This window comes from Artibeus jamaicensis, unplaced genomic scaffold, assembly GCF_021234435.1.
Source record: "Artibeus jamaicensis isolate MK-2021 breed Jamaican fruit bat unplaced genomic scaffold, CSHL_Jam_final contig_1127, whole genome shotgun sequence".
NCBI lineage: Eukaryota > Metazoa > Chordata > Mammalia > Chiroptera > Phyllostomidae > Artibeus > Artibeus jamaicensis.
In genome coordinates this window covers 1,225,641-1,238,520 of record NW_026521219.1, presented here as the reverse complement: position 1 = coordinate 1,238,520, position 12,880 = coordinate 1,225,641, and the positions used below count along the sequence as shown (strand labels likewise).

At 35.1% G+C, this 12,880-nt stretch overlaps 1 protein-coding gene across 22 annotated transcripts in view; it reads right to left on the bottom strand.

Annotated features, from left to right (window-relative positions):
- Positions 1–12,880, bottom strand: part of RIMS1 (regulating synaptic membrane exocytosis 1) — a 425,147-nt gene that overhangs the window by 107,254 nt on the left and 305,013 nt on the right. For 9 of the 22 annotated variants that reach the window (XM_037147279.2, XM_037147299.2, XM_037147154.2 and 6 more), the window contains one exon: positions 863–934. The exons of 11 other annotated variants lie outside the window; for them this stretch is intronic. In XM_037147279.2, coding sequence (XP_037003174.1) covers positions 863–934 — 72 coding nt within the window. Of the gene's footprint in view, positions 1–862; positions 935–7,589; positions 7,674–12,880 lie in introns of all 22 variants that reach the window. 2 more of the 22 variants (XM_053664034.1, XM_037147306.2) reach the window with 1 other exon arrangement.

Sequence of the window (12,880 nt, the reverse complement as noted above, 5' to 3'; positions counted from 1 at the left end):
CACTGTATTCTCATATTGTTCCCTTCTCATGCAAATCTCTACTTTTCACACCTACTTGTATATATCTGGATTTAGCTCAAGTGACACCTGTTTATGAAATATTTCCTAACTCGTAAGCACTACACTCTTCTCCCTGTCCTCGCTGTATCTCATGCATGTCTTTACAACTTCTATGGCACAGGAATGTACTCATTCATTTATATCTATGTTACCCTGCATGCTTTCAATAATTGCTCGACTAATAAATATGTTAATTGAATTTCTGGTGTTTCTTACAACTATGTAAAAATATAAAAAAAATACCTTGCACACAAAATAGTAAAAATAATGTGGAATTAGATGAGTTACTAATAAAAAATCAGCAATTCTTATAATTTCTGTATTAACTCAGCAAATATCTTTGTAATATTCAAGTAGAATCTCAGATTATCTGTATATAGAAATTAAATGTTTTAAAAGATGGCATTAATTAAATAAATAATAGACACTTAAATAAGAACTACTTGCATTTTTTAGGTACTATATTCATTGTTAATAAGTAAATAATCTCAGGAACAAAATATAAATGTCCCAATGTAATATACAGAAATAAGTATGGCTTTAATTCTATTTAATAATCAGAATAATCACTAAGATAAAGGCATGAGATTTTTTTTGAGCCCCAAGACTTAAGGGCTGTCTTCAAATCACCCTTTTCTTGTTTTTCAAATGACACTATTCCATATAGGAGATCTGTTTACATGAATGTCTTTGAACATCACGGTTTGTATAGAAGAACTGACCATGTGCTCATATGCAGAGTGAAGCGCCCTGACTGTGGTAGCAGAACGGAAGAGGGCCACACACGCGACGCCAAGCCTACCTTTCTGCATCAGAGGCAATGCCTGTCCTAGTCTGTTTTGGGATGCTAGATCTTTCAGACTTTCTGGAGTGCCTGTGGAATGAGATGTTAAAGAAATACAAATATGTGATGAATAAAGCTACAGTAGTATCATACAATGATAAAAGCAACAGACATAAAAATGATAACCATCTCACCTAAATGGTTTTGTCGGTCAGTATATTTTAAAATAAAATAGAAAGTGAAAATCAGAACTGGTGCTGTTTTTTGGGAAGACACAAACTGACCAACAGGAGACAGTGAGCTGACATGCCATCAGGCTAAACAGAATGCGGTGATATTTAACAGGGACTCCTGCTGAGCAACCGCGCCTCTCCTAGTGAGTAAGCAAATTCAACAGTGAAATGTGGTGATGACAAGTGTCATGACAGAAATGGTTTCGGTGCTAAAAGATCACAAAGGGATGAAGTGACTGCACTTTCACAAGTTGAAACTTGGTGCTACAAAGATTTTCCCTTTGTTTTTTTCCTCCCACAACATTCTGAATAGAAAAAAATGCTAAAGTGAAATCTTTTACATAAGTAAGAATACTTTAAAGTAACTATTAAAATAATCATAAAGATGTGTTTGTAATCATATAGCATTTTAAAAGTGAATCACATCACAAATCAAAGAACTGATAATGTTTCCAATTTACTCTGTCCCAAAGTACAAATGCACACTGAGCATTTGGGACTTGAATGCATTTTCCCATAGAAACAATGTTTATATACAAAGCTTACTTACATCCCTAAGGCAACTTACACCTGCCTATTCACCCTAAAATGTGCTGAACTATGATATATTTAAAATAAATATAAAATATTATGGTTGAGAAATTCACATATTTTAAAAAAGAGAAACCATAAAACAAATATATATTTTATCTCACTGTCTATAATTTATGCTTACTTTTCTTTCCCAATATCCTTTCCTTCTAACAATGGTAAGAAGACAACTGTTTGTCTTTTTTAAAGCTATAATTGACATATAACATTATATTGGTTTAGGTGTGCAACATAATTATTTGATATTTGCAAAATGATCACCATAATAAGTCTAATCAACATCCACTGCCATACATATTTACAATTCCTTTTCTGTGAAGACAACTTTTCAGATCTACTCTCTTGTCTTCACTCTGCTTATTTATCAATACGAGATATCCTGAGAGTTCAACATACCTCATGTCAAGACCTATCAGGAACCAGGGACACATATGGAAGTACAAAGTCGGCCTCCAGAAGGTGCAGAGACTTCTGGGCCTGCTCATCTCTCTCCCTCTTTTCTCCTTACCAAAGTCTAGGTTAATAGCACTCTGTCCCTCAAAATCAGCATATGGTTTAGAATCTGGGTTTTTCAGTCTTTTGTTACTCTGACAAAATAGAGGAGGAGGACATCTCTCACTTAACTACTTTCCTTAACTAGCTAGAAAAGAGGGTATACTGCAGGACAGCTGAATGCCAGGCACTGAGAGAGGCACTCGCTTATTTAACCCACATGACAGTTCTTTAGGTTTCATCTTCATTTTACAGATGAGGAAACAATCTTAGGGCAGGGCCCCACAGCCAGTAATGAGCTGAGCTGGCGTGAGGAGGGAAGCCTGTGTGGCTCCTCAGCTGTTTCTCTCATGTGCTGTCCAGCCAAGAGGATAGAGGGGATAATTCGGATGCACGCCCTGCGGTGCACACTTACTCAGGAAAGAAGAAACCACGAAATTTGGTCCGCAGCCAGAAAAGTACTAAGAGAAGAACAGTCTTTCTGATATAAGGGATGGTTCTCATTCAGTTTGTTGAGCATTTGGTTAGGAGAGGGCACTGTAGGGTATAGAGGAGTAGAGAAGTATATAGTGCATGCCTGAAATCAACGGGAGATGCTTGTTGGGAAGGAAGCTTGTTCCTAAAGCAAAGGGGAGGGAGGCATAGAACACAGCAGAAGGAGCTGAAGGAATGGAAGGGCAAAGGCAGAGTGAGGTCTGTAGGCCCAGTAGGTACCTCAGTTCTAAATAAAAAATGGTATAATTATGGGAATTTATGCTTGGTTAGAAGAGGACTCAGGGACCAGGAGAACAAATGTTCCTTTTCTCATCTCCCACACAGTGGGAGTCAGCAAAAGCATAGAGTTGTAGGCCAATTCACAAAACTCACTGTCATGAAGGGTTTTCACTAATTCATTCATTCAACAAATTATTTGTTGAGCACATATATACATACACTAGGCACTGTTCTAGGTGCTTGGAATATTTCTGTGAACAAAACAGAAGAGTTCTGCCTTCAAGAAATTGGCATTTTATTGGTAGAAGACAAATAGGCAACAACAAAATCCTTCAAACAACTAAGCTACATAGTATGTTAAAATATGACCAATGCTAACAACAACAAAAAGTAAACCAGGGCAAAAAGGATCAGAAATGTGCGTGTGGAGGGTGGGTGGGGCAGCTGCAGATTACAATTTTAGGGAGGGTGCTCAGGAAAGGACTCACTGAATTGGTGACTGTAACAAAGACAATAATAAGGCAGAGGGGTTAGCCATGGACGTACGCAGGGAAAACATGTCCTGGGCAAAGATACCGAGTGCAAAGGCCCAAAATTAGTTGTGTGCCCCGTATGTTCAAGAACAGTAAAGAGGCCAGAAAGGAAAGTATTAAACGAGAAGAGTCAGGTGGCAAGAGTTTGGGGAATGGACAGGGGGAAGCTAGGGATGTACAGAAAAATCTGGTAGGCCTTTGTGCAAACTTTCTACCTTTGTGCAACAAAATGGTTAAGGTATCTTTTAGGACTTGACTGCTTTCCCTCCTGCCCCTAGTAATTTTTATAAATCTTTCTAGATCCAAGTGAGAGTTTACTTCTGTAAAACTCTAAACTCTTCCTCTTCTCATCTCCTAAAGCCCAATGATTCATATACTTCATAGGTAATCACAGTAACTGATGGTGCCAGTGGCAACAATGATGATGATGACACATCTCACACAAACATCTAACTCACGCCACGGACTTGCTGTAGGCTATCATGATCACGGTGTCTGCATTACCTCATCTACTCTCACCAACCCAACTGTAATGATTTAAATCCTGGCTGGCTACTTAGATGGCTTCACAGGGAATACAAATCTCTATCATCTTGTTTACTCAAAAGTTTGGGAATAAAAAATAAATCTGAAGAGACTCTACCTAAATAAATGTTCATATATAGAGAAGATGGTTGTACACAATGAAGATACATTTACTCTTCTGTATATAACTGATATTTGTGTATATGACTATAGGCATTAAGTAGACTCTAACTCACTATTTATAATACATAGGTACATTTCATTCAGTAAATACATTTTTGAAAGCATGAATTATAAAGGATATCATGAAGCACTCAAAAATAATTAGTAATGCACTGACTCTATATGTGTTTTTATATATTCTCCTCATCAATTGTGGCAACTGCCATTAATTCTGGAAGTGAAAAGGGGGTGATTTCTTTATTCCGGAAATATTTTGAATGGAGAGAGAAGATTCATTCACGTTGAATCAAAAGGAATCACTTCATACTTTTGGCCAAAGTTTCTGACGGGCAAGTGGGTACTACAAAGTAAAAAGTGTGGAAAACATACAAATATGGTTCTTTGCAAAAGAAATTAGAGATACTTTAGCAGAACAACACAGGAATTAATATAAACACAGTGAGTACTTGTTCCAACAATTTAAAGTCCTGAAGAAAGAGTTATTTTATCAAATATTTTCAGTATTTTTTAAGTCACAAGTAGATATAAATTTTATTACAATTCACAAAGTTATATATAGGTCAATAAAAGTTACTTTTCATATATTAAAATAATGCCATTTATAAAGAGATACTTTGTTATTAGAATGATGATTCTTATCAGTCTCAACATTTTAGTAAGCTGAAAGAAAATTTTCACTACATTTTAAAAGTCAGAAACAGTTCCTGGGATTACAAAATTATAATTTTCTTCATTATTATTTAAAATAACCTACAACTTAAAAAATTCCTTTATTTAGATAAAATACTTCTATGTTAATTCAAAGTAGATCTATTGAACCACTTCGGATGACGTCAACACTGGGTACTGCTGAAATCCAATTATGATGAAATGATACATTAAAAACTGTGTGTGTGTGTGCACTCACACTGTGACAAATGCAAGGTCAGCTAAATAGTTTCCTACTTACTAGAGAACTCTCTTGAACAAAGGTTTACTTTTTGGGTATTATTTGTTATTTTCAAAATTATCAATAAGAGCTCTGATTCAGGACATCCAAAGGCAGATTATATAAATTGTCACTGACTTTAGAACATGTTTCTAGCTAGCAGTGCACAGGGTGAAAGCCACCTTATCTATATATTTACCGCTCCCAAATATAATGCTATATCCACTTCATTTGCAAATTGGTGGAAACTTTTAAATGAGTACATAAAAGTGCTGAGGCAAAATGCAAGTGTTAAATTTTGCCAAGTGGTTGACATAGTTATCTAAGAATTTAGCATCTGTTGATGTAAAACTCTTGTTTTTATGCCCGTATGATGTCTATACTTCATTAAAAGTTTATTGCAAAAATTTTTCTATTCCCTACAGTAATAAATCATAGTATCAAGGCATTTAAATGTATTTTTTGGTTGAACATGGATTTATTTAAAAATAAGTAATAATGAAAAAGTAAATATATATTCAGAATTATGTATTAGTAAGAATTACTTTATAATTTTATCTAAAATATTTGTAATACTAAAATTTTAGTCTTAAAGTTATGGGTGCAATCTATGAAATTGAGTAACATAATTCTTATGTCTTTTAATAACTAATTTTCAATTAATTGTCATCTTATATAAGAACTAAAAACTATTATTCAGATTTCCATTTTGCTCAAACAATGCCCAGATAATCTTAAATTTATATTCATTACAAAAACCATCTTATTTAATTGTCCTCAAACAGTGATTATATAATATGAAATACACTGATTCACTTGCATTGGAATAAATTTGAAGGCTTTCCAGAATTGCCTTTTATAAAATGAAATGATAAGTCCCATGATCATGACCTTGGATTCCGGAAAACACTGCTGTGACTTTAGTCATTAGAATAATGCACACATTAGGAGCACAACAAGTATTTGTTAAATGAATGAGTAGCAGTGACGATACAAACGTTTATTTGCTTTATACTATTATTTTACATTCTTATTTGAAAAGACTTTAAGTTTATATTTTTCACACTGAAGATTTTAATAATTTTCCTAGTCTCAGAAACTCTGTCCTAGAAATCAGATAGCTGCCCTGGCTTGTATGGCTCAGTGGATTGAGTGCTGGCCTGCAACCGAAAAGGTCATCAGTTCGATTCCCTGTCAGGGCACGTGCCTGGGTTGCAGGCCAGGTCCCCAGCTGGGGGCGAATGAGAGGCAACTGATTGATGTTTCTCTCACACATGGATGTTTTTCTCCCTCTCTTGCTCTTTCCCTCACTTCCCCTCTGTCTAAAAAAAATAAATAAATAAATAAAAAGAAATCAGATAGTAGAAGAAATTACTTTTAAATTCAATATATATGTGATATTAAGAAGTAAATGTCTTAAAGACTAAAACATTATAAAATACCACAAAGGCCTTCATAAAAATAGCAGTTTGTGATATTTTCCAACATTTTTAAAATGATGTATTAATTTATTCTGACAGTGTTTAGTGTTCCTTTTAAATTGACATCCTGAAAATATCTCTTTATGGACACAGACAATAAATGATATTACTCTTCACTAATGTTACAACTACTCTGCTCTATACACACATATTTTTTTTAAAAAGAACTCATATGTTGGCATGACTAGTTGTTCTATTTCTGAGATACCACATATACTATCTACTTAATAAATATTGCTAATGTGTTGACTGAATTTCTGCTTATACCAAAAGAGAAGCATCGAAAACACCCAATAACCCTTTGAGACCAATTGGGAAAAGATTATTTAAAGATAAAGTCTATATAAAAGATAACAAGCACCATAAAATAGTGAACTGAGTGAACTACAACTGAGAAGGAAAACAAAGCGATAAAAAATAAATACTGTAGAACTTCTGATGTATCAGAATGAAGTGGATTCTAAGCATGGATGCTATTTTTAAAAACCTAATATGTGGACTGACCCTAGCTCTTGACAGTATTTGGTTTAAAAACACAATATTCATAAAATATATAAGAACCAGGTGTTCTACTCTAAATCAGACGTTTTTAAATACACCCCAAAGCCTAAGCTTCATTTACAACAAGCTTAAGCAGTAGCAAAACAAGACAACTGAGATCACACCATCAACCAATATACATAACAAAGAACAGACTAGGCTCTGGATAGACTTTAACATATTTTAAAGCACCTAAGAATTTTTTATTTATTTACATGTGAACAATAGTTAAATTTATTTTTAGATATAAAAAAAACTAAAATAAATACCCATTCTTAAAACAGAACTCTTCCACTGGAATCGACTTGTGTTTACACACTGCCATTCATTAAACCACTACCCTCATTTCACTAATTCCGAGGTGCTTTATTAAAGGTGGATGCACTTATTGACAGAACCACAACACATCTGGCTCTGGCTCCTGGAAGGAAGCATGTCATAACCATCATTTCACTTGCTTATCCTCCATTTGGTGGCCTCCAAGCTCTGGAAGCCACTCGTGTGGGAGCAGGAGTTGACTAGTACCTGTCATTCTCCGGTGATGCATGCTGGATTTGAATCCTGGGGCTAGGAGGTCGTCTCCTATCTAGGGAGGGGGACCATCTACCCCTGTTTGCCCAATGAACAAGACAGGAAAAAACAGGACATTTAGTAACTCCTAAAATAAAAGAATATATGGTACAATAGGACTGGAAAGGCACCCCAAAAAGGCAAAGTATAGATTCTTCACTCCATAATTTATTCTTGACTTTTACAAGCCTTGGAAAGATAAACTGTAATATAATATTGTAAGAATATAAGATGTAAATATTTTTAAATGAATACAAATTTTATCTGGAAAGGTGTTTCGAATATCGAATGTAGTTTTGCTCTTTTAAAATGTATTTGTGTTTGTATACCTATCTAAACACATAAATATGTATGGAACTTTAAGTTAAAAAAGATACATCCTTAAGAATCTGCCTTATGTTTGAATAAAACAGGTTTAATAAGCCACCAGTGTTTATTTAATAGTAGGCCTTGAAATGACTGGATCAAGTGGCAAAAATGAGGTGTGTAGATTTAATACAAAGTAGAAAGAGTTTAAGTGGAAGAAATCAAAATGTTCTCTAGTGTGTAAACAATGACATGAAAAAATATTTTGTAAGAATGCTAGCAGTGAAGTCTTAACAAGTTTTCTTAGGGAAAACTGCAGGACTTACTTAAATTTTAAAATTATGAGTAAAAGAACGCCAGTGAATAAAAATAAGAAATATAGATTAGTGCCATGCTAAATTCACCTTTAAAAAAAGTATACTAATCTTTACTTGCAAAAGTAGTTCTCAATGGGTTAAATAGTTGTTTTCTTATTTCAGTACTTATAATACTTTTTTGTATGTGATTCACAGTTAAGTAAGTGTTTGAAATTGGTTCATTCCTTTGTTAAAGTATCTTGAGATTCCATCTACATATAACCACAAATTCAAAGCAACTAGTCAAATACTTAAAAGTGGTAATACAAGGCTAAATAGGCCAGACTTTGAAAATTTTGTATATCAGAAATGAGCATTCTGAACAGGATAATTCCTTCCTCCTAAGCAGCATGAGTTAACTGAATGGTCTTTAAGAACTCATCGAGCTGTAAGATTTTATAATTATCGTGAGTGGACTAGTCCTAATGTTTCAGAAAGAAAGTCAGTGTTTTTTCCTGCCATTATAACTTGGTTTATGAATGTATTCAATAGTTTGGACAAAGCAGCAAAGGGCTTCCAACATGTGACCAGACTATCTGAGGTCAGCAGGTACTCAATCCTGATGGCCCCTTGGAAGCCTGTGTCTCACAGATCAGTGGTGGATGGACAATCTTGATGCGATCTGAGTAGGGCTCTGAGGAGCTATGAAGTGGATGAAAATACTCAACAGCAGAATTTGGACAAAAAAGAAAACTGTGGGGCATGTACCCTTAAATGTGTTACACGTTTGTAAAATCAGAAACACTTTGCATTAATTTTAAATTATAGAATTATTTAGATTTAAATAGTTGGTCAATCCAATATGAATGCTTTAAAATATATCTTTTTACTTTACTGACTTGTGTTCTCCAAATGTGATAAAAACTACTTCTCAAATAAGGGAAAATAATTACAACTAAAGTGTTTTCTACATTGTTATATTTGGTTGTGTTAGACCCATTGTGTTATTTAAAAACACAAAAAATAGAGTTATGTGTTTTGTAAAGTAGTAATATTAACTCAACAGGATTATGAATAAACTTGCTTCCTGAGGCAAAATTCCAGTCCTTGTGTTTTTTAAACACAAAAGTAAAGAAAAAAAAGCTGTAATTATGAAACATGCAGTGAAAGCTATGAAGGATAAACATGTACACTTAGAAATAAGCAACTGTAAATGCAAGCTTTTAACAAGTAATTTTGAAGAAGTATTTAGCATAATTTGGGTATATCTGTACACTCAAAGTCCTTCAAAATATGCTGATAGGTAGTACCAATATGAGAAATTTCTTCACTTTTCCCTCATATATTTGATATGACGGGAGCTGAATCAACTTATACCCGATTCTCCCCAAAGAATAGATATTACATACATTTTAATATTATACATCTATAAGCTGCATATAAACTAAACTATTTTATATGTTTAGTTTGCATGCTTTTAAAATGTATGCAACTTCCTCATCCTTTCCTCTTATCAAACCAAAGAAAAGGATCAAAATCGGAATCTTTGTCCCCTATAATTGAGCCGCACACACAGCTTCAGCCACTGCTTTCATCTTAGAAGTGGACATGGTAGACTAAGTCATAGTTATTAATCATGAGGTTGAACTAAACCAATTAGTTCTCGATTTCTCTTTCCAAACCAGCTTGCCTGTAGGTTACATTGTTAGGACTTTCATATCAGATATTCTAAATTCACTAATTCAAGAACACCTATTTGTTGGGAGCCCATCCTTTTCCCAGGCTCAGAATACAGAAAGAAAGGTTACTATGAAGATGTCTATGCCACTGAATCAACAGGCTGTGAGCTCCTTGCAAAAGGGAACTGTAGTGTTTTGTTTTGAAAGGTACCTCAGTTATACGCAGCACAGAATAAGTAATCAGTAAGTATTTGTAAATATTTAAGTAGATAATAAGGGGAGAAGACCTTAAGGTTTGTGATAATGCAGGTAAGAAATAATGAAAACTTTACTAAGAAATAAATAGTAGTGAGGAGACCCACTGATGAGATATAAAGGAAGTGCCTTGGTAAGCAAGGTTCCTAGGTTGTGGTCTTCCCCTCCCAGCAATGATATATCTTTAAAAAATGTAGATGTGTTTAAGTGTATAATGAATATACACACTTTCATATATATGCATGTTTCAGTAGTGCACATTTCTTGGCAGGACATGGCTACGTAGCTTCTAAAATCTAAAAGAGAAATTATACGGAAATATGAATCATTCATTCCATAAATAGCCCAAATAAAAATACCTGTGAACTACTATGATATTAGAAACCAAATGTGAACAAATGAGATAACTGACACACAACATGCACTTTTATTGCCTGTTCCCATTATTCAGTTTAGTCCAGAGGGGGAGGGGCAGCCTTAAAAAAAGGTTCTATAGAAAATATGGTTATTTGACTTGCATTTTTGAAGAATGAGTGGAATTTTTAAGTGGGTAACAAAGGAGATGGGGCATTTTGATTTTAATGGAAAAAAACAGGGAAAGAAAACAAGTAATAAAAACTGTTAACAGAACTTAGGAGAAAAAAATGGGGGCAAGAGTGACCCCGGAACTGGAGATGGGCTGTATTACGATCGAAGTGAGGGTTCTGTCTCAGATTCTCGAGAGAACTGAAGACTTTAATGACCCTCCACTGAACGTTCAGGAGGAGCAGGAGAAGTATTTCCAGATTCTGTGGGGGGTTAGATGGCAAGGCCAACAAATGTGAGAAAAACATTAAGAGGAAACATTTTGCTATAAAATGACATAAGGGGAGATAAGGAATTTGATTCAAAGTCTGAGGTATATAGGATCTGGCAACCATTTATAAATTTAGGTCTAATACTCATGGGGAAGGGCTGGCCTGGGCAATTACAATGGAGTGTTATCTTCACATGTACTGGAATGGAAACTTTTGATAGAAATAACAACTTCAGGGACACAATGACTGGGGCGGAAGAGGAAATCTGAGGGTGGAGCTAAGAAAATACATAACTTTATGAGACAGGAGAGGAAGAGGTGCTTGCAAAAGTAGGCTGGGTTATAGTGAGGCATAGAGAAATCTGTAGAGGGTACCAGGGATAGGAGAAGTTCAGTGACAGGGTGGTTAATGTAAAATGTTGCCAGATGATGCTGGACAAGTGAGGAGGCACTATAATTCAGAGAGGAATTTCAGCATAGCGGCGGAGTGGGGGGAAGTAGAAGACAGAGCACAGCGTTACTGGGAGGTAAAAAATGGAGGCAGTAAGTACAGACTTCCCTCTGAAGCGCCTTCAGTAAGGCTATGATTTTTATTGCAAAGAAAGAAAGGAAAGAAAATCTCTTAGACAAGTAACTATTCCCAAGTGGCTCTAACAATCCCCATCTTTGAACATTTGAGCAATAATTTGTATTTAAAAAATAAAAAGTAAAATAAAAAACCCTAGAAAAGGAAAGGTTAGTAGCAGATCTTCCCAATCAGGAACAGAAGAGAATGAAATGACCTCAGGCAGACCTTGATGGAGATAAAGGGAAAGAACAAGGACCAGACCTCCTTGTAAACACATAGTGGCAGTTGCTGGTAAAAAGATAAAAGGAGTTTCCTCATTTATTACAAGTCTTTAGTACCTTGAAACTAGTTTTTCTCGATCTTTTATTGTAAATAAACCCAACACTTCTTGATTTAGAGGTCATGACTGGTTGGGGGAATGGGAGAATCCACAATAATTTTGCTATCTGTGTAATCAACAGAATATAAAATGAGCCCCTCAAAATTACCTGCACTACTCAAAATTCATCTGTTAACCTGGGCCAAACCACCCAAACAGGGAAGAAAATGTGGGTCTGAGGGCTCCAACTCCTTTGGGAGAAGAATGTCAGAGTGCATGGTTCTCCTTTACTTTGAATCATTACTGAAGTATCAGGTTGGGTATTGAGTCTGATTTGAGAATTCCGTCCTTTATATTTACACAACACTGTGTTTTAAAAATTAGTGAGGGTACTTCATGAAGGGTATTAAGTTGGTATAACAGCATATAAATAGTCACAAATGGCCTGAAAGTCAGCAAATTGTTTAAACTTAATAGTTCATAAAGCTGTAGAAATATGTTAGTATCTTAAGAATATGAAATTATATTGTAAATATATCTTATCTGACATTTCATATACTATGTATATATTAGGCATTGAAATGACGAGCTCCCTGTTCAATCAGAGAAATTAACTCACTGGGAAGCCCTCATCCAACTCTGCACATCCAACTCTGCACATCCTGTCTGGGGACTTGAGGTAGTTTCCTAAGAGAAACGAGCTACCACTCTCGACACTGTTAGGCTCTGCTTTGTTTGAAGCTGCCTATTGGTGTGTGCACAAAAGGGTGTTTGAGACCCTTATCCTCTACCCAGTAAGCATCTACACCTTCTATCACTTTTTTGATGAAAACTTACTTTATTTTCCTCTCGGCAACAAAGTGACTCCAACAAATTTAAAATCATCGATAACGGCAGTGCCTGCTCCCTTTCATTTTTAATGAAAAATTTCTTTTTATTCAATATATAGTTTTTCAATCACGTTTTTCTTCTCCCCTCAAAGGCAAGCACACTCAATTGGTCTTCGTGATGGCCTGACCTGTATGTT